This window comes from Lithobates pipiens, unplaced genomic scaffold, assembly GCF_037356315.1.
Source record: "Lithobates pipiens isolate NorthernLeopardFrog02 unplaced genomic scaffold, aLitPip1_a1.2 Scaffold_16, whole genome shotgun sequence".
In the NCBI taxonomy this organism is placed as follows: Eukaryota; Metazoa; Chordata; class Amphibia; order Anura; family Ranidae; genus Lithobates; species Lithobates pipiens.
This window is the reverse complement of record NW_027507748.1, coordinates 602,573,002-602,596,248: the sequence shown is the minus strand read 5'-3', so window position 1 is coordinate 602,596,248 and position 23,247 is coordinate 602,573,002. Positions and strand designations below refer to the sequence as shown.

Below are 23,247 nucleotides of genomic sequence, written 5' to 3'. Positions count from 1 at the left end.
TGTAGCTACAAATGCAAAAATGGAAACTATATAGCAGCATTTGCTCACAGCTATTTCATATACATTTTTATATTTTTTCCCTTATGCAGTGTTGAAGAGTAACAATGTTACATACTCTTTAGCACTTTTAGTTCCTTCTTTGCTTCTTTCTCAGACTCATGCTTTTTCTTGGGCTTTTCCTTGACCAATTCAACTTTCTTTGTTTCCTTATTCTAGTGATAAAACAAAAATGAGTTAGACATTGCATACTAGACACAAAGCAATGGACTGGTCAATTAGGTTAACAAGACGGGAAAAAAAAAAAAAAATTGCATTACCCATGAGGTACAAGTGAGATACCCTTTATTGATTAACTGTAGTCACCACTCTGAGGAATGATGAAAGGTTTCTAAAAATAAGCAGCTAGTCCAGTTAACATTCATCGGCGACTACTAAAATATTTTAGAAACCTTTGTCTGCGCATGTGTGCGTATGCATGCGCATGTATTTCTGCGTGCATGCGTCTGCACGTGTGTGTGTGTGTGTGTGTGTGTGCGTGCGCATGTTTCTGAATGTATGTGTGGCGTGCTTTTGTAGGGCTTGTGTGTGACATAAGCCAGGACTGCTGCTTCTCTGAAAAGCAATCCATACACAGATAGCTTTTGAAAGGCTGTAAAGAGGCATTATGTTGCCTCCTCTCCACCTGTTTTAAGCCCGTAAATGCAGCATCCCTATACCACAACTGTGCAATCCACACAGTTGTGGGGTAGTTGCAGTGCAGCCCCATTCACCCTGGGTATACCTCCGGCTGCAGCCACAGCATGTGTACACCCCCAGCTGCTCCCTCTGCAGCTAAAAGGGGAGAAGTTGGGGGTGGTAAAAACAGCTTAACCATGTGGTTTTACTGCCCCTCCAACCTGACATGTGAACAAGCCCATTCATTTCAATGGACTTCCCTACCCACAAAAATGCAGGGAAAGAAGTCCAAGTTTTTTTTGTTTTTTTAAATTGCACTGCACCATAAGCACCCCACGTTTTCCAATGTGTGGGGTACCATTAAGAATTAACGGTACCCTTAAAGAGCAGAGCATTCTTCTGTGTGTCGGGAACAAGCATGACAAAGGCAAGAGAATTCTTGTTAAGCAGTCTATTAGTGCTCAGACGGACACACTCAGAACGAATTTTAATGGTTCAAAGAATGTCAGCCAAATTGGTCTGCCCTCATGCATGTTCACTTCATCAAATCTGGCCCTCTTTGAAAAAAGTTTGGACACCTCTGCTATATAGCATTGCAAAATCCTTCTAAGCCTCTCATCATTCATGTCATTTATTATGCAATTGCCAGTCAGCGCCCATCAGTCAAACTGTCACATGACATAAAAAAAAAAATAAAAAAAATAAAGTAAAGTATCGGTACAAAAAAAAAAAAAAGTGGTATCGGGACAACCCTACTAAATTCATAATTTTCATTAGACACTTACTTCTACCAAGGAGTCCACAGATTTCCTAACTTTGTCATCAGTACTAGGCCTCTTCGGAACTGGAACCGGCAGGTTTTCCGCAGCCAGGGCTTCTTTCAACTTTTCAACTGATTTTTGCTTTTTCTTATCCTGCTGGCTAAAATCCACCAACACAGGCTTGGAGTCATTTTTCTTTTTGTGCTTCTTTTTCTTTTTTTTCAGTTTCACTTCATCCATTTCCTCTTCAAAAGGACCCCCAAAAGAGAGCTCCTCTGCTTCATATGGAGGGGTGGCTTCTGGATTTCTGAGGTCTTCATCCTGACCCACTTTGTCTCGGTCTTCTGAAAGAACATCGCTGTTTACACTAACAGTCTCTGCCTCCGGTTCTACAGGCGATGTTTCTTCCTTAGACAGCTCTAATCCCAGTGATTTTTTGGGTTTCTTTTCTTTCAGGTCCTCTTTCACTTTCAATTTAGTGTCCTTGGCTTCTTCCTTCTTGGACTTTTTAGAGTCCTTAGTGTCATCCTTCTTAGATTTCTTGCTGCCCAGGTCTTCTTTGCTTTCTGACAGTCTTTTCTTTGGTTTAGATTCAGTAGACTGGCTCTCTGGTTCCCCTTCAGGCTTGGGCTTTTCCTTGGATTTTCCAGATTTAGTTTTTTTCTTTTTCAGCTCCTCTTGCAGTTGATCATCTTCATCCTGATTAGATTTCTTTTTCTTTTTCTGTGGGGTCTCCTCTTTTGAGTCACTGTCAGATTCAGCCTCAAAAAGATCCCCAAGAGACAATTTGGGCTAAAGAGAAGAGGAAAGAAATAAATAAATATTCTAAGATGGAGGTATACGACAATCATCCCTATAACAATTTTAGTATAAAGTTAACAAAAACCTAGAGCCAATAAAAACCGATTGGACTAGATCTTATTAGAAGCCCAAATCCCAGGAAAAGCATTACCCCCTCCCCAGCATATACCTATATTTTCTCAGCTTTCCCATTGCTCGGTTCAGCACTAGGAAGCAAATGAAATACTCCAGTGTATAATGGAAGCATGCAACTCATTCCATGTAACAGCGCTAGGCCAATCAGCACTGTCACACGGGACCATGGCTTTGTAGCTTACACAGAAATTTCTTCAACTGAACAGAAAGGAGTAAAAAAGGAAGTCAAGGATATGCTGACGAAGAGGGCAAAAAGGTGTATGGTGAACCTACCAACAATTATGAAAAAAAAAAAAAAAAAAAAAAACTAAGCAACACAACACCACTCACTGCTAGTGTATCCTAGCAGAGTGGTGTCATTTGTTGTAATGCTTTTACTCAATAGACTGATCTTGAACATGTTATTCTCCTGTGTGCACATTCACATATGTGAGCTTTTACTGGAAAACTGTAATTTATGCTTTACATTTTTTTATATTTTTTGACTTACCGTAAAATCCATTTCTCTGAGTTCATTGACAGACACAGTGCTCCATTATTCAGAATAGGGTTATATCACCTCCGTACAGGAGGCAGAAGGAAAAAAAACAAAAAAAGGAAGGACTTGCAGTCCTAAGTGATATACACACCCCTCTCTGCTATAGGTCTTTAGTTTAGTAACAAGTAGTGTCAGAGGCATCAAAACTTCTTAGAGCGGTAGGTGCCGTGTCCGTCAATGAACTCAGAGAAATAGATTTTACGGCAAATCAAAAATCCCATTTTCTTTCGTTCATTGGCAGACAGCTCTCCATTATTCAGAACCATAGGGACGTCCCAAAGCAGTGCCAAACATGAGGGGTGGGGACAAGGCAAAATTCCCCATGCTAATACAAGAGCCAACCAGGTAACAGGAGCTCAACACAGAACTGGAGCCCAACCTGAATACACCTTCAAGACTGAACAGCAGCCCGCAACACCTTGCAGCCAAAAGAAGCATCCTCAGATGCCAGCACAACCACATTGTAGAATTTATCGAAAGTGTACACCGACAACCAAGTGGCAGCCTTGTAAACCAGCTCCTGATGATGGAAGGCCCAAGAAGCAGTAAGCAGCCAAGTAGAATGCACCATAACAGGGAAAGGGGGAACCCAACCCCTGATAGAATAAGCCAGAGTCATAGTCTGTCTGACCCATCTAGAAAGGTTGCAGAAGAAGCAGGCAGCCCCTTTTTTGACCCATCCATGATCACAAACAGCAAGTCCGATCTCCAACAAGACCCCGTGACTGCCAACTACACCTGAATCACCCAAACACATCCAGGACATTAAAAGGTAAAGAGAGAGAGAGAGAGAGAGAGAGAGAGAGAGAGAGAGAGAGAGAGAGAGAGAGAGAGAGAGAGAGAGAGAGAGAGAGAGAGAGAGAGAGAGAGAGAGAGAGAGAGAGAGAGAGAGAGAGAGAGAGAGAGAGAGAGAGAGAGAGAGAGAGAGAGAGAGAGAGAGAGAGAGAGAGAGAGAGAGAGAGAGAGAGAGAGAGAGAGAGAGAGAGAGAGGAGAGAGAGAGAGAGAGAGAGAGAGAGAGAGAGAGAGAGAGAGAGAGAGAGAGAGGAGAGAGAGAGAGAGAGAGAGAGAGGAGAGGAAGAGGAGAGAGAGAGAGAGAGAGAGAGAGAGAGAGATACTTGTGTGTGTGTATATATATATATATACACACAGTGCTTTATAAAGTGCTTCAATAGTAAAACAGAAAAACAGAAAAAATATTCCAGTGCACACTACAGGGCTGATGAACAAAATTCTACATGCAATATCATGTGTTAAAATGAAAAACAAAGTCCATTCCAATTTAATGGAATCCACCGATTCCATTGCCTCAGCAAGGCAGGTACACATCAGCTCAGCGGTTTAACGATTTCAGCTTCTGTCTAGAGTGGTGCACTGCAGCACCCACTAAATGCGATTACCCTAAGAAAGGGACGTCTGTTACTTTTGTAATATTATATAAAACTGTATTACACTATCACATTTCCTCTGTCCTATTGTTCTATGGAAAAAAGCACAAGAAACTAGTCCAGGGCCAAAGCACAGACATTGAACCCAGAGGCTGTTCACAAGCGCATTTTGACCAAGCTTAGCTGCAAGGTCACACGCTCTAAGGTGAGCGCATATACCTAAGGGGGAGCACAAGAGTGGACAAAAGTGCACATTTTTGTTATTTCCAATAGAATTAGTGGATTGGATTAAATTGGAATGGACTATGTTTTTCATTTAACGCACGATATAGCGTGAAGAATTTCGCACATTAACACTTTAGTGCACTGGAATAATTTTCTGTTCTTTTCACTATTGAAGCAATAATATATATATCTCATTTCTGCACATTACTTTGTTGTCACAAGGTATAATCTTCAACAATTGGTATATAACAATATTTTGATTGATGTAAATAGTAGCAATAGCCTGTGTGGTGGTCACATGGTAAGATCTAGATAGCGTGGCACTTTATGTTGTAGTTTAACCACTTGAGGACCGCCGTATTGCCAATGTACGTCAGCACAATGGCACAGGCAGGCACAATCACGTACATCTACGTGATTGCCTTCCAGCGGTGGGGGGGTCCGATCGGACCCCCTCCCGCTGGTTACGGCAGTCCGATTCGGTCCAGGAGCGCTCCGTGATGAGGGGATGGCCGTTGGTTTTCGGCCACCCCCTCTGGATCGCTCCTGGCCAATGAGAAGCTTCCTCCCCTGTGTATTGTTTACACAGGAAGGAGGAAGTGATGTCATTCTCCTCGGGGCGGTCTTTTTGACCGGACTACGAGGAGAAGACAGAAAGTAAGTGTGCACCAACACTACACTGACATGTAGGTACACACAGGCACACAAACCCCCCCCCCCGATCGCCCCCCGATCCCCCCCCGCCCGCCCTCCCCCCCCAGTCACAGTGTCACTGATTGCATTGATCATTTCTTTACTGATCAATGCATTCAGTGTCAGTTGTGACAGTAAAAACTGTCAGGACAGTTAGTGTTAGGTCCAGGGTAGCCCCCATCACCCCCCAATAAAGATTTAACCCCCTGATTGCCCCTAGAGTTAACCCTTTCACCCCCTTTTGCCAGTGTCACTAAGCAATCATTTTTCTGATCGCTGCATGTGTCGCTAGGTAGCTAGTTATTTTTTTAGGTTCACCGCCAGGTTTTTATAGCGCTAGGTACCCCGATATACTACCCAATAATGGTTTTAACCCCTTGATTTCTGCTAGTTAACCCTTTCACCCCCTTTTGCCAGTGTCACTAAGCGATCGTGTTTCTGATCGCTGCATTAGTGTCGCTACAGTCGCTAGGTAGCTAGTTATTTTTTTAGGTTCACCGCCAGGTTTTTATAGCGCTAGGTACCCCGATATACTACCCAATAATGGTTTTAACCCCCTGATTTCTGCTAGTTAACCCTTTCACCCCCTTTCACCAGCGATCACAGTATAAGTGTCACTGGTGACGCTGGTTAGCCAGTTAGTTATTTAGGTTCCCCGTCAGGTTTTTATATAGCGCCAGGGACCCCCATATACTACCTAATAAAAATTTGAACCCCCTGATTGCTCCTAGTTAACCCTTTCACCACTGATCACCGTATAAGTGTTACGGGTGACTCTGGTTAGTTTGTTTTTTATAGCATCAGGGCACCCACCATTTATTACCCAATAAAGGTTTAACCCCCTGATCACCCGGCGGGTGATATCAATTAGGTTTTAGGGTCAGGGTCTGCGTCGCCCCAGGCAGCGCTAGGTTAGTGCCAGTACCGCTAACACCCACACACAAAGCATACACCTCCCGTAGTGGTATAGAATCTGAACAGATCAATATCTGATCAGATCAGATCTATACTAGCGTCCCCAGCAGTTTAGGGTTCCAAAAAAACGCATTGTTAGCGGGATCAGCCCAAATACCTGCTGGCACCTGCGTTTTGCCCCTCTGCCCAGCCCACCCAAGTGCAGTATCGATCGATCACTGTCACTTACAAAACACTAAACACATAACTGCAGCGATCGCAGAGTCAGGCCTGATCCCTGCCATCGCTAACAGGTTTTTTGGTAGCATTTTATATTCAAATCCGGAAGGCAGTGCTTGGTTTTCGGGGTCCCGTACGTGGCTAGGCTCCCAAAAAGTCCCCCACATGTGGTATCCCCGTACTCGGGAGAAGCAGCAGAATTTATTTTGGGGTGTAATTTGACTTCTGCCCATAGCATGTGTGAGCAATATATCATTTAGTGACAACTTGGTGCAAAAAAAAAAAAAAGTTTGTAATATTCCCGCAACTTGTGGCAAAATATAAAATATTCCATGGACTCAACATGCCTCTCAGTAAATAGCTTGGGGTGTCTACTTTCCAAAATGGGGTCATTTTGGGGGGTTGTGTGCTATTTTGGCATTTTATGGCCTTCGAAACTGATAGGTAGTGAGGAGTTAAATCAAAAATTTGCACCCTTAGAAATCCTGAAGGTGGTGATTGGTTTTCGGGGTGCCGTGCGCGACTAGACTCCCAAAAAGTCCCACACATGTGGTATCCCCATACTCGGGAGAAGTAGCGGAATATATTTTGGGGTGCAATTCCACATATAACCATGGCATGTGTGAGCAATATATCATTTAGTGACAACTTTTTGTAAAAAAAAATTTTTTATTTTTTTTTGTCATTATTCAATCCCTTAGGACAAAAAAAATAAATATTCAATGGGCTCAACATACCCATCAGCAATTTCCTTGGGGTGTCTACTTTCCAAAATGGGGTCATTTGGGGGGGATTTGTACTGCCCTGCCATTTTAGCACCTCAAGAAATGAGATCGGCAGTCATAAATTAAAAGCTGTGTAAATTCCAGAAAATGTACTCTAGTTTGTAGACGCTATAACTTTTGCGCAAACCAAAAAATATACGCTTATTGACATTTTTTTTACTAAAGACATGTGGCTGAATAAATTTTGCCCTCAATGTATGACTAAAATTTAGTTTATTCGATTTTTCTTATAACAAAAAGAAGAAAATATCTTTTTTTTTCAAAATTTTCGCTCTTTTTCCATTTATATCGCAAAAAAAAAAAAAAAAAAAAAAAATAAAAAATCGCAGAGGCAATCAAATACCATCAAAAGAAAGCTCTATTTGTGGGAAGAAAAGGACGCAAATTTCGTTTGGGTGCAATATTGCATGACCGCGCAATTACCAGTTAAAGCAGCGCAGTGCGAAATTGCAAAAAGACCTCTGGTCCTTAAGGTATTTATTGGTCCGGAGCTGAAGTGGTTAAGGCAGTGGTCATCAACCCTATCCTCAGAGCCTACTAACAGACCATGTTTTATGTATTACCTTGGGGAGATGTAGACTAGAATACTGCAATCACTGAGCAGCAAATATCACCTGTGATGCATTTCAGTTATCTTGCAAACCTGGCCTGTTATTGGGCCCTGAGGACAGGGTTGATGACCACTGGGTTAAGGTCAAACCCTTAGGACATTTTGACCTGGGGCACAGGGAAGGCAATACAACATCCTTAGTCAAAAGGAATCAGAGGAGAAACCAAGGACAAGGGGCAAAGAACCACTTCATCTTTGTGGATCACCAGGTAAGAAGTTTGACATGGTAACGCCTACAGCTCTGACGCTCTGCGAGCAGAGGTGATAGCAACCAAAAAAAGCCACCTTCTAATCCATCTGGAAAGGGAACTTCTATGGATACCTTGGTCCCCTTTTTGGGGCCACTGCACAACACTAAGATATGGGAGGATCTCCTAAACTCACTAGACCTTTGTAGATAAAGCAGAAGGCATCTTTTCACATCAAAAAAAAAAACAAAATCTTTAGTCTTCCGCTTTCTTGCAGGAGGAACAAAAACTAGGAAGAACTACCTCCTGGGGCCTGTGAAAGCTGGAAGAAACTTTGGTTAAGTACAAAGGATTGGGCCTCTAAAATCCTCAGGAAAGGGTCCTTCTAGGAAAAATATTCTAGATCAGAACCACTTCTCCCTGACATAGCGAAAAGGTAATCTTTAAAGGAAATCTATTTCAGAGAGGCCTCATGCAATGGCTCAAAAAAGGAGCCCTAGTTAGAGCATTAAGTACCAATGACAGATCCCAGGGAGGAATCTGTTTAACAGCCCAGGCTGAAAGGAGCCCCTTTAGCAAAAGGGTCCTCGGCCAGTCTTCTTTCTGCAAACAGAGACAGGGCAGCAACCTGAACCTTAAGGGTGACGACAGAAAGTACTTTCTCCACTCCTCTTTTGTATATAGGGAGTAGAAAGAATCCAATTCTTTTCTTCTGCCTGGAAACAAAAAAGAAAAAACAACGTTTCCCAAATTTTCCCATAGATATTTCTTGTGACTAACTTACGGCTGTCCAGAATAGTCTCAATAACCCTCTGAGCACCCCCTTAGCTATAGGATGTGCCACTCAGCCTCCAGGCTGTCAAATGGAAGGTCTGAGGGTTTGGATGGAATACTGGCTCTGATGGAGAAGATCCGTCTGCTCCAAGAGGGGCTGGGGGGGGGTTTAGTGAGAGCTCTCAGCAAGGAGAACCAACTCCTCTTGGGCCACCAAGGGGCAATCAGGATAACTGCTGCTTGGTCCTGAACAATCTTCTGAACTACCAGTGGTAAGAGAGGAAAGGCGTCTGCTAGAGTGAAATTCCACAGGAAAAAAAAAAAGAGTGCATCTGTCCCTAAGGACTCCATCTCTCTTTCCAGCAAGAAGAAATCCGGTAGATTTTTGTTGAGACTGGATGAAAAAGATCCACTCTCTGGGCACACCCAACCTTAACATGATCTCCTGGAACATGTCGTGATTCAGTTCCCAGCTGCTGCCACTAAATGTTTACTCTGCTCAGATAGTCCACCAGAACATTTGCTGTCCCACTGTTGTGCACCGCCCTGACTGAAGAGACATTGTTCTCTGCCCAGGACAGAATCTGCTGGCTTAACAATAGAAGAGTATCAGAGTGAGTTCCCCCTTTTTTTTTTTTAATAACTATCAGAAAGCCTGGCTCTACAGTCTTATACAGACACCCCTGCAGCAATCGAAACAATCGGCCAACTAATCGATTATGAAAATAGTTAGTTGGAGCCCTACTGGAAACACAAAACAACTGAGGGTCAGAGGAGAGGCCTTTTAAATTGCTGTAGAGGACGGATGGGGGAAAAGTAGTTTAAAAAGCAAAAAAATTGCCAGAACCAGAGATCCCAGCAGGGAACTAGGTCCTTACTCCTGACTAAGCAGAAAAAAAAATAAAAAAATTGAAGGCTTATAGCAGAGAGGGGGGTGTATCACCTAGGACTGCCCATAGACGTAGCCAATTCTCATTTCTAGCTAGTGTCCTACTCCTGTAGGGGGCAATATAACCCTATGGTTATGAATAGTTGAGTGCTGTGTCTGTCAATGAGCGAAAGAGAAACCCAAGTTTACACGTACAATTACTTACAAGCCAGGTTTTGATTGTTCAGGTTTGTGATAATTTCATGTTAAAGCAAACCTCTAATGTCCCTTTCACACTAGCAGACCAATCTTGTCCACCTGGCTGTTTTTTTTTCAGACGGACCTGATCGGACCACCCATTGTCCTTTATGGAAGCGGCGGATGTCATCCATGGCATTCAATCCATCAAAATACAGCGAAAACAGATGGATTTAAAGTTCGCCATCTGTCCAGATCGAATGACAATTGGATAGAAAACAGTCTGTTTCCTTCCAACAGCCCCATAGAGTGGGCTCTGTCCTTGTCCATTCTGAATAGCAGAGCAGACAGGACCTGTCATCCGCCTGCTCAGTGGGGATAAGTGGAGTGATCCCCTGCCGAGTAGGTGGATTCCGCTCCGACGGATCCATCCTGTGTGAAAGGAAGGGGCCTTAGCAGAACAGCAGATTTAGGCAATTACAATCCAGAAGGAACCCTCATAACTACAAAAACATATTCACATCCAATTTGCAATAGTGTGAACCCAGCGTCAATTATTGTTTTGCAAATTTACCGGTGATTCCTTCTTAGCTTTCTGTTTGCTTTCTGCTTGTTTTCTCCTGAATTCAAGAAGAACTTCTTTACAGTCATCAAGATGGGCCTCCGGCTCCCAGGTGTCACCACTTGAATCATACCCCTTCCAGCGGACTTGGTAAAACACCTTTCCCTGAAAAAATCAAACAAAACGGTGTTAAAGATTAAGAATCAATGATAGGGATATAAAACACACCAATGGCTTGAAGACTGAAGACCCCCAGCATCACCTGTCATGAACTATAAAACTGTTTTATCACACACAATATAGCTTTGCGTCTTCCTATTTTCTCCACCGCTGTGTTAAAGGATAGCTTTTTTTTCCCCCCCAACTACAATGAACACTAACCAAGCCTTCAGTGAAACCCTACATGGAAACGCTTAACGATCACGCAGCCACCATGTGAAGATACTGTATTTAAAACAGTAAATAAGCTAACAAGTCGCAAAATTATAGTAATCACATTAATACCGAAAGACCCTTTCTCAAAGATGAAAAAATACAAAAAGCTGCGCCAACGTAAAATTAATCTCTAAAGACAAAAAACCTCTAAAAAAGGAATTGTGTTGTATATAAGTGAAATGTGAATAATTGATATATTCAAAATTTCCAAATGCATAAAAGAGTCCAAAAAAAATTTAAACAGCAATTATAAAGAATTCATTCTTAGAAAGTTCATAAATGAGTCCATAAATAATCGACAGTTGTAGTCCTAAATGGAGACACCACAGTGGTTGAATACACTCAGATGCGCACAAGTGCCCGTCACCATATAGTGGGTGCGCTTACCAGAAAGAACTTAGGTTGGAGCGTTTATAATTAAATTGTTTGGTCACGCCAGAATACTCCTCTATTTAGTGGGTAAGGCACACAGTGACGCCACCACGTGGTAGGAGAGGAGGACGGGCTCCTGAATGGCGGCCGGCTTTTCATGTCCTTTTTATACACGCTGTATTTATTCGACTTCTATGTAAGTGCACTACTTTTTATTTGAATAAATTGTTCATACAATATCACACTATGTTTGTTCCCTCTTTTCCCTCTGAGCCGCTGAGTGTAATTTCTGGGATCATGGATTAAGATGTTCTCGTAAGAATGCTGTTTCAATGCGGTGAGCTGACCCACTAAATAGAGGAGTATTCTGGCGTGACCAAACGATTTAATTATAAACGCTCCAACCTAAGTTCTTTCTGGTAAGCGCACCCACTATATGGTGACGGGCACTTGTGCGCATCTGAGTGTATTCAACCACTGTGGTGTCTCCATTTAGGACTACAACTGTCGATTATTTATGGACTCATTTATGAACTTTCTAAGAATGAATTCTTTATAATTGCTGTTTAAAATTTTTTTGGACTCTTTTATGCATTTGGAAATTTTGAATATATCAATTATTCACATTTCACTTATATACAACACAATTCCTTTTTTAGAGGTTTTTTGTCTTTAGAGATAAATTTTACGTTGGCGCAGCTTTTTGTATTTTTTCATTGCTGTTGGGTGTTTGTATCACATTTATTGCTGCCGCCTTCATTATAGTTTGATAGTATTTTTTTGTTCGCTCTTCGCGGTTTTACCCAAGCGCAGTTTATTTTTTTCTCTCGTTCTCAAAGATGAGGTATTATATGAGATATGAGCACACTGATAGGTATAGGAAGAGGAGGATCGGTACTACTGTGTGCAAAAACATTGCATAGAGCAGGAAAGTATGGCATGTAAAAAAAAAAAATAAAAAAATAAAAAAAAAAAAAAAAACACACACATTTTACAATAATTTTATTGTAAAAGCATATATGTTAGTCTAGTTCTAACTATTTGATAGTAAGAACAAAAATATGTTTACCGCTATCTTGGGCCCCATTAGATAATTTGTTTCACTGGTGTCCCAGTTAACATGGTGTCACAAGACAGTAAGTCAGGGAAAACCTGCAACAGGGACACTGACAACAGTGAAAAGCTGGGTTTTTAAGCACACTCCTCTACTAGAAAAACGTTTTGAGACCTCAATGGAACTGGCCATACGTTTTCTCTATGGGTGGCCCGGTCTCCACCCTTTGATATGAAAAAAAAAAAAAAAAAAATCTGAGGCACTAGACAGATTTTTTTGACTACATAGCGGTTGGATCCAACCATATGCATCCACTGTATGGGTATTTTTACAGCTGCCAGCAGCAGCAGTGGCTTCTCCCATCCATGCTGCATAGAGAAATCTATGCGTTAACCACTTTCCGATCACCGATGTACGTCCCTACTTTGGGAACGGATATTGTTATGGCAGCAGCTAACTGCCATAACCCCGGTATCCCCGTGTTTGGTCGGCTACAAGATAAAAGTGGACTCTGCTGCGGATTAGCCGCAAGATCACTTTTCTCGGTGGCGGGAGATAGGCCGCCCCCCCCCAGCCTCTGCTTACTAGATATAAGCAGAGACTCTAGGGAATAAAAATAGCGGTTGCAATATTTTATGTCACACGGCATTTGCACAGCGGTCTTTCAAACGCAATTTTTGGGGAAAAAAAACACTAATGAATAAAAAACAGTAAAGTCAGCACATTTTTTTTGTCCAAAAGTTTTGGATTACCCGTTTTTGTGTATTATTTAAGTTTAAGTTTTTTTTTAAATCTAAATTATACATACAAGTGAACAGATTGGAGGTTTGTTTTGTTTAACCATTTGACCACTGGGCATTTAAACACCCTTAACCACTTTAAGACCGGACCATTTTGCTGGTAAATGACCAGAGGTCTTTTTACACTTTGGCACTGCGCTGCTTTAACTGGTAATTGCGCGGTCATGCAATGTTGTACCCAAACGAAATTTGCGTCCTTTTCTTCCCACAAATAGAGCTTTCTTTTAAAGGTATTTGACTGATTCTGCGATTTTTATTTTTTGCGATATAAACGTAAAAAGACCGCAAATTTTGAAAAAAAATGATATTTTCTACTTTTTGTTATTAGAAAAATCCAATAAACTCAATTTTAGTCATACATTTAGGCCAAAATGTATTCAGCCACATGTCTTTGGTAAAAAAAAAGTCAATAATTGTATATTTATTGGTTTGCGCAAAAGTTGTCACATCTACAAACTAAGGTACGTTTTCTGGAATTTACGCAGCTTTTATTTTATGACTGCCTATCTCATTTCTTGAGGTGCTAAAATGGCAGGGCAGTACAAAACCCCCCCAAATGACCCCATTTTGGAAAGTAGACACCCTAAGGAAATTGATAAGAGGCATGTTGAGCCCATTGAATATTTTATTTTTTTGCCGCAAGCGATTGAATAATGACAAAAAAAAAAATTTTTATTTTTTTTTACACAAAGTTGTCACTAAATGATATATTGCTCACACATGCCATGGTTATATGTGGAATTGTACCCCAAAATACATTCTGCTGCTTCTCCTGAGTACGGGGATACCACATGTGGTCGACTTTTTGGAAGCCTAGCCGCGTACGGGGCCCCGAAAGCCAAGCACCGCCTTCAGGATTTCTAAGGGCATACATATGTCATTTTACTCCTCACTACCTATCACAGTTTTGAAGGCCATAAAATGCCAAGATGGCACAAAACCCCCACAAATGACCCCATTTTAGAAAGTAGACACCCCAAGCTATTTGCTGAGAGGCATGTTGAGTCCATGGAATATTTTATATTTTGCCACAAGTTGCGGGAAAATGACAAACTTTATAAATTTTTCACAAAGTTGTCACTAAATGATATATTGCTCACACATGCTATGGGCATATGTGAAATTACACCCCAAAATAAATTCTGCTGCTTCTCCTGAGTACGGGGATACCACATATGTGGGACTTTTTGGGAGCCTAGCCGCGTACGGGGCCCCGAAAACCAAGCACCGCCTTCAGGCTTTCTAAGGGCATACATTTTTAATTTCACGCCTCACTACCTATTACAGTTTTGAAGGCCATAAAATGCCAAGATGGCACAAAACCCCCACAAATTACCCCATTTTAGAAAGTAGACACCCCAAGCTATTTGCTGAGAGGCATGTTGAGTCCATGGAATATTTTATATTTTGCCGCAAGTTGCGGGAAAGTTACAAACTTTTTTTTTTTTATTTTTTTTTTTCACAAAGTTGTCACTAAATGATATATTGCTCACGCATGCCATGGGCATATGTGAAATTACACCCCAAAATAAATTCTGCTGCTTCTCCTGAGTACGGGGATACCACATATGTGGGACTTTTTGGGAGCCTAGCTGCGTACGGGGCCCCAAAAGCCAAGAACCGCCTTCAGGCTTTCTAAGGGCGTAAATCTTTGATTTCACGCCTCACTACCTATTACAGTTTTGAAGGCCATAAAATGCCAAGATGGCACAAAACCCCCACAAATGACCCCATTTTAGAAAGTAGACACCCCAAGCTATTTGCTGAGAGGCATGTTGAGTCCATGGAATATTTTATATTTTGCCGCAAGTTGCGGGAAAATTACAAACTTTTTTTTTTTTATTTTTTTTTTCACAAAGTTGTCACTAAATGATATATTAGTCACGCATGCCATGGGCATATGTAAAATGACACCCCAAAATAAATTCTGCTGCTTCTCCTGAGTACAGGGATACCACATATGTGGGATTTTTTGGGAGCCTAGGTGCGTACGGGGCCCCGAAAGCCAAGAACCGCCTTCAGGCTTTCTAAGGGCGTAAATCTTTGATTTCACTTCTCACTACCTATTACAGTTTTGAAGGCCATAAAATGCCAAGATGGCACAAAACCCCCACAAATGACCCCATTTTAGAAAGTAGACACCCCAAGCTATTTGCTGAGAGGCATGTTGAGTCCATGGAATATTTTATATTTTGCCACAAGTTGCGGGAAAATTACAAACTTTTATTTTTTTTTATTTTTTTTTCACAAAGTTGTCACTAAATGATATATTGCTCACACATGCCAGGGACATATGTGAAATGACACCCCAAAATAAATTCTGCTGCTTCTCCTGAGTACGGGGATACCACATATGTGGGACTTTTTGGGAGCCTAGTCGCGTACGGGGCCCCGAAAACCAAGAACCGCCTTCAGGATTTCTAAGGGGGTAAATTTTTGATTTTACACCTCACTACCTATCACAGTTTTGAAGGCCATAAAATGCCAAAATAGCACAAAACCCCCCAAAATGACCCCATTTTGGAAAGTAGACACCCCAAGCTATTTGCCGAGAGGCATGGTGAGTATTTTGCAGCTCTCATTTGTTTTTGAAAATGAAGAAAAAAAAAAATAATGTATATTTTTTTTCTTTTTTTCAATTTTCAAAACTTTGTGACAAAAATGAAGGTCTGCAAAATACTAACCATACCTCTCGGCAAATAGCTTGGGGTGTCTCCTTTCCAAAATGGGGTCACTTGGGGGGATTTTGTGCTATCTGGGCATTCCATGGCCTCCGAAACTGTGATAGGCAGTGAGGAATGAAATCTAAAATTTACACCCTTAGAAATCCTGAAGGTGGTGCTTGGATTTTGGGGTACCGTACGCGGTTAGGCTCCCAAAAGGTCTCACACTTGTGGTATCCCCGTACTCAGGAGAAGCAACAGAATGTATTTTGGGGTGTAATTTTACATATAACCATGGCATGTTTGAGCAATATATCATTTAATGACAACTTTGTGCAAAAAAAAAATAAAAAATAATAATAATGTATTTTTTCCACAACTTTTGTCAAAATATAAAATATTCCATGGACTCGACATGCCTCTCAGCAAATAGCTTGGGGTGTCTACTTTCTAAAATGGGGTCATTTGGGGGGGTTTTGAACTGTCCTGGCATTTTATGCACAACATTTAGAAGCTTATGTCACACATCACCCACTCTTCTAACCACTTGAAGAAAAAGCCCTTTCTGACACTTTTTGTTTACATGAAAAAATATTTTTTTTTGCAAGAAAATTACTTTGAACCCCCAAACATGAAGTGTTTTTTTAAAGCAAAAGCCCTACCGATTAAAATGGTGGGTTTTTCATTATTTTTTTTCACACGGTATTTGCGCAGCGATTTTTCAAACGCATTTTTGGGGGAAAAAACACACTTTTTTTTATTTTAATGCACTAAAAATCACTATATTGCCCAAATGTTTGATGAAATAAAAAATATGATCTTAGGCCGAGTACATGGATACCAAACATGACATGCTTTAAAATTGCGCAGAAACGTGCAGCGGCGACAAACTACGTACATTTTTAAAAGCCTTTAAATGCCTTTACAGGTGACCACTTTAGATTTACGGAGGAGGTCTACTGCTAAAATTAGTACCCTCGATCTGACCTTCGTGGTGATACCTCACATGCATGGTGCAATTGCTGTTTACATATGCCACCAGACCAATGCTTGCGTTCCACGTTGCGCCTTAGCAGGGGGGTACAGGGGTGTTTTTTTTTATTAATTTTTTTTTTATTATTTATTTTGCTTTTTTATTTTATTTTTAAACTGTTCCTTTCATTTATATATATTTTTTTATGATTTTTATTGTTATCTCAGGGAATGTAAATATCCCCTATGATTGCAATAGATAGTGACAGGTACTCTTTTTTTTAAAAATTAGGGTCTATCAGACCCTAGATCTCTCCTCTGTCCTCAAAGCATCTGACCACACCAAGATCGGTGTGATAAAATGCTTTCCCAATTTCCCAATGGCGCTGTTTACATCCCGCAAAATCTAAGTCATGAAATGTTTGTAGCTTCCGGTGTCTTAGGCCATAGAGATGATTGGAGCCATTCTGGTCTCTGATCAGCTCTATGGTCAGCTGGCGGAACCACCGGCTGCATTCTCAGGTTCCCTGTTGGGACAGGAGAGCCTGAGAAAACCATGGAAGATGGTGCGGGGGGGGGGGACATTCCCTCCCACTGCTTGTAAAAGTAGTCTAGAGGCTAATTAGCCGCTAGGATTACTTTTACATAAAAGCCGACCGCTGGCTGAAAAGAATGATACCAAGATGATACCTAAACCTGCAGGCATCATTCTGGTATAAGCACTCAAAGTCCCGCAACATACCAGTATGTTGCTGGAACTGGTTGGGCATATATTGTAATTTTTTTTTCATGCAGCCTGTGGGCTGAACGAAAAAAAAATATTGATCGGTGGGTATGCCCACCATTAGATACCACCCTTCATCCACCCACTTTCTAATGGTGGGCATACATGCACCATTTATATATGCCGAAGCATGGGGGCATCCTCCCGCAAAAGGTAGGAGCAGATCGCTCCTCCACCCCTTATGCCCCCATGCTTCGGCATATATGCTCTTTTTTAACTGTGGTGGTGAAATCACCCCCGACAGTGCTAGAGTCGCGGCTTTATGTATCATGGGAGCAAACGCTGTTGCTGTCAAGATAAATAAATCCGCTCTGCAGCAGAATGGCGTACCTGCTAAGCAAATGATGGTTAACAATAAAACAAAGTAACATTACAGTATAACAGTAGGACTTACCATACCTGCAAAGCAAATACAAAAAAAATCGCAAAAAATAACACATTTAACACAATCTGTGCCTAAAATATATATATGCCGAAGCATGGGGGCATCCTCCCGCAAAAGGTAGGAGCAGATCGCTCCTCCACCCCTTATGCCCCCATGCTTCGGCATATATGCTCTTTTTTTAACTGTGGTGGTGAAATCACCTCCGACAGCGCTGGAGTCGTGGCTTTACGTATCGTGGGAGCAAACGCTGTTGCTGTCAAGATAAATAAATCCACGCTACAGCTGAATGGCGTACCTGAAAACAAAAAATGGTTAACAATAAAACATTGCAGAATAGAATACAGTACAAAGGAGCAGAACAATAGAGAGAGAATAGAGAGAGAGAGAACAATAAAACGACAACTATTTTTGGTTTTTTTATTTTATATTTTTTTTGGTTTTTTGTTTTTTTTTTTTTTTTTTTTTTTTTAAACACTTTTTTATGTAACTTTAACACTTCTGTTGTAACGGTTCCAGCGGTTTGGGTCTCTCAAAATGCGATGGCATCTTGGGAGACCCTGTGAACGTGTGCCTAGCCTGTGCAATGCTGTACCCTACTCTAAAACTCAACTAGTTCATGGTAGCGTTCAAAACATTCACCAATGCAAAGACCAGGATTGTCAGGACAGCGGGGACAACAATAACGGGTGTCACGCCTAAATCCGCGCTTACTGCAGACACGACATTTTCTTTGGGGGGCTCGTTGGGTAGGGGTACTCGGGAGGACATAAATATAATGCCTCTCATGCAGCCGGCTTACTGCATCTGGTAGGGGAAGGTGAGGTGGAGCACCGTCTGGATACAGAAGGGCTCTGACGATATCCTCCTGGAATTTGAGGAAGGATCCAGTCCGTCCTGAAGCTTTGTGTAGTACATAAGCATTCAGTATAGCCAATTGGAATAAATAAACAGACACTTTTTTGTACCAGCGTCTGGCCTTACGGGCAACTAGATACGGCGCCAACAACTGGTCATTGAGGTCCACCCCTCCCATGTTAAGGTTATATTTGTGGACACAGAGGGGTTTCTCCACAATACCAGTCGCCGTAGAAATTTGGACCGTCGTGTCTGCATGAAGGGAGGTAAGAACGAAAACATTCTTATTATCCCTCCACTTCATAGCGAGCAAATTATTACTGCGCAAGCAGGCTCTCTCCCCCAGCCTAAGAGGGGACTCTACAAGCCGCTGGGGAAAGCCCCGGCGATTAGGTCGCACGGTGCCACATGCTCCAATCTGCTGATCAAACAAGTGACTAAACAGTGGCACGCTTGTGTAATAATTGTCCACGTACAAGTGGTACCCCTTTCCGAATAAGGGTGACACCATGTCCCACACTATCTTGCCAGCGCTTCCTATGTAATCAGGGCAGTTCTCCGGCTCTACGTGACTATCTTTACCCTCATAAACCATGAAACTACGTGTATAGCCTGTGGCCCTGTCACAGAGCTTATACATCTTGACCCCGTATCTGGAACGCTTGTTGGGGACGTATTGTTTGAATGACAAGCGACCAGAAAACTTAATCAGGGACTCATCAACGCAGACAACTTGATGGGGAGTAAACATGTCTGCAAAACGTTGGTTGAAGTGGTTTATGAGGGGCCGAATTTTGTAGAGCCGATCGTATTCAGGGTCTCCACGAGGACGACAGAGTTCATTGTCGCTGAAGTGCATGAACCGCAAAATCATCTCATATCGTGCCCTGGACATGGAAGCAGAGAACACGCGCATATGGTGAATTGGGTCAGTGGACCAATATGACCGCAATTCACTCTTTTTGGTTATGCCCATGTTGAGGGAGAGGCCCAGAAAGGTTTTAAATTCGGAAACCGTAACTGGTTTCCATTGTCTGGCAAGGGCGGACTGGGGAATAGTGGCGATGTGTTGAGCAGCGTACAAATTGGTTTGGTCCACAATAGATCTATAGAGATCTTCGGTGAAAAACAGTGAGTAAAAGTCAAGTGTCGTAAAATCAACTGTTTCCACGTTAATGCCAGGTTGGCCAGTGAATGGGGGAAGTACGGGTTCTGCAGAAGATGTGGGCACCCAAATAGGATTGGCGAATTCTGCAGGAAGGGCACTATGGGTACGACGGGCCTGTCTTTGTCTTCTTCTTGGTGGCAGCGGGACACTACTTGTGCTTGCCACCTCGCCAGCTTGAACTGCACTTATGGGACTCGCCACGTCACCACGTGTTACTGCAGTGCTGGATGTACGTCCAGGGTGTACTAGGCCGCTGGTGCTTGCCAGTTCACCAGAAGGTTGAGCGGCTCTAGTACGTCTCTGCTCCATACGAGTGACCTGCGGTTCCTGCACCTCAACAACAGAATACATACGGGATTGGGCACACCTGTTCTTAGCAGCGGCCTCATCTCCGTCGTCAGAGCTATCTGTCATGGAGCCGCTGTCCTCTACAGGATCGTATTCTGAGCCTGAATCTGACAGATGAGTGACGTCCTCTTCACTATCTGTCATGCTCAGAAACGTGTAGGCCTCTTCACTAGTGTACCTTCGCCTTGCCATTTTGGGCTCTAAATTTAGGGGTACACTAGTGAGACTCACAGGTAAAAAAGCACCTAGCCTGTCAGCGACTGTTTCAAAACGCTACAAAAAAAACTGTTAGCGATCGCAGGGATCAAGCCTGACTCTGCGAACGCTGCAGTTATGTGTGTTGTGTTTTGTAAGTGACAGTGATCGATCGATACTGCACTTGGGTGGGCTGGGCTGGGCTTGGCGGAGGGGCTAAACGCAGGTGCTAGCGGGTATCTGGGCTGATCCCGCTAACAATGCGTTTTGGGAAACCTAAAATGAAGGCAACGCTAATATAGATCTGATCAGATACTATATTACTAAAGGGAGGTGTATGCTTTGCGCGTGGGTGTTAGCGGTACTGGCACTAACCTGACGCTGGGGCGACGCAGGCCTTATCTGACCCTCAAACTTATATCACCCGCCGGGTGATCAGGGGGTTAAACCTTTATTAGGTAATAAATGGCGGGTGCCCTGAAACAAAAAAAAAATAACTAACCAACCAGCGTCACCTGTAACAGTTATATGGTGATCACTGGTGAAAGGGTTAACTGGGGGGCAATCAGGGGGCTATGCGGTAGTATATGGGGGTCCCTGACGCTATAAAAAGCTGCGGCGAACCTAAATACTTACCTGCCTAACTAGCGTCACCTGTGACACTAATACAGCGATCAGAAAAAAATCGCTTATTAGTGACACTGGCGACGGGGGGTGATCACGGGGTTAAACCTTTATTGGGGGGGTTAGGGGGGCACCCTAGAGCTAAAGGGGGCTAACCCTAACTGCCCTAACAGTTATTACAGTCACAAATGACACCAATGCAAAAAAAATAAAAAAAAAATAAAAATAATAAAAAATGCACTTGGTGTCACTGTGACTGGGGGGGCAGGGGTGATTGGGGGGGTGATTGGGGGGTGATCAGGGGGGTGAAAAGTGTGCCTGGCGTGTTCTACTGTTAGTGTAGTGTTAGGTGCAACTCACCGATCTTCTCTCCTCCGTGCCGGAACGAAAAAGACCGACACGAGGAGAGATTACATCATTTCCTCTGCCTGTGTTTACAATACAGGAGAGGAAGTGATGTCACCGAGGATTTTCATTCGTCGGGAGCGATCGCGAGGGGGTGGCCATGAATGAATGGCCGTCCCCTCATCCCTGATCTCTCCCGAACGAATGCCGACCGCCGCAGGCACCGGGGGGGGGCCCGATCGGGCCCCCCACCCGCGGGCAGGCATGGACTTATATATACGCCAATATGCCTGCCCGTGCCATTCTGCCGACGTATATCGTCGTGCGGCGGTCGGCAAGTGGTTAATAACCAGATCAATTTTCAGCTTTTGGTGCTCTCACATTTTGAATGACAATTACTCAGTCATGCAACACTGTACCCATATGAAATTGTTGTCCTTTTTTTCCACACAAATAGAGCTTTCTTTTGGTGGTATTTAATCACCGCTGTGTTTTTTTATACTATAAAAGAAAAAAAGACCGAAAATTCTGTAAAAAATAAAATAATGCATTTTTCTTTGTTTCTGTAATAAAATTTATCAGATTAGTAATTTTTCTTCATAAATTTTGGCCAAAATTTATACCACTACATATCTTTGGTAAAAATAAGTACAAAATGGTGGATATTATGGTCTTTGTGAAAGTTATATGTGGTGCCAATATCTGAAAATTGATCACACCTGTACTGAGTACTGACGGCCCATTTCAATTCTTGAGACCCCAACATGCCATAAAAGTACAAATACCTCCCAAATGACCCCTTTTTGGAAAGAAGACATTCCAAGGTATTTAGCAAGAGGCATGATGAGTTTGAAGTTGTCATTTTTTCCCCACAATTCTTTGCAAAATTCAAGATTTCCCCCCCCCCCACAAAATTGTCATATTATCAGGTTATTTCTCACACACAGCATATGCATACCACAAATTACACCCCAAAACACATTCTGCTATTACTCCCGAGTATGGCGATACCACATGTGAGACTTTTACACAGCGTGGCCACATACAGAAACCCAACATGCAGGGAGCGCCACCAGGACAATTCTGACATTTCTCTCCTACATGTAAAAATCATCGTTTATTTGCTAGAAGATTACATAGAACCCCAAAACATTATATATGTTTTTTTTTAGCAAACACCCTGGAGAATACAATGGTGGTCGTTGCAAAACAGTTTTGTGCAAAAAAAAAAAAAAACAGTAAAGTTAGCCCAATTTTTTGCATAATGTGAAAGATGAAGTTACGCCGAGTAAATAGATACCCAACATGTCACTCTTCAAAATTGCAGATGCTCGTGGAATGGCGCCAAATGTCGCTACTTAAAAATCCCCATAGGCGATGCTTTAATTTTTTTTACTGGTTACATGTTTTGAGTTAGAGGTCTAGGGCCAAAATTATTGCTCTCACACTAACGTTTGCAGTGATACCTCACATGTGTGGTTTGAACACAGTTTTCATATGTGGGCGGGACTTACGTATGCGTTTGCTTCTGCATGCTAGCACATGGGGGACGGAGCGCTTTGAATTATTATTTTTTTTTTTTTTTATTGTTCATTTTACTTTATTTTAGTTTGACATTTTTTTCCCCCAAAAATAATTTTTTGATCACTTTTATTCCTATTACAAGGAATGTAAACATCCCTTGTAATAGGAATATGGCATGACAGGTCCTCTTTACAGTGAGATATGGGGTCAATAAGACCCCACATCTCACCTCTAGGCTGGGAAGCCTGAAAAAAATTAAAAATAAAAAGATTCTGGCTTTGATCGTATTGGCGAGTCGGTAGAAGCACCGGAGTGCGGCAGGAGGGGGCGCGACGTCTATGGCTGGGTATGGCAGGGCATCTCCGAGTATTGGCTGGTATTGTACTGCAG

The 23,247-nt window shown here is 42.3% G+C and overlaps 1 protein-coding gene across 1 annotated transcript in view; it reads right to left on the bottom strand.

Moving 5' to 3' along the window:
• Window positions 1-23,247, bottom strand: part of MPHOSPH8 (M-phase phosphoprotein 8) — a 121,367-nt gene that overhangs the window by 80,388 nt on the left and 17,732 nt on the right. Inside the window, exons 2-4 of the mRNA XM_077483990.1 lie at window positions 10,346-10,498; window positions 1,461-2,228; window positions 116-212 (exon numbers count right to left, since the gene is read on the bottom strand). Of these exons, the coding sequence (XP_077340116.1) occupies window positions 116-212; window positions 1,461-2,228; window positions 10,346-10,498 (1,018 nt within the window). The remainder of the gene's footprint in view (window positions 1-115; window positions 213-1,460; window positions 2,229-10,345; window positions 10,499-23,247) is intronic.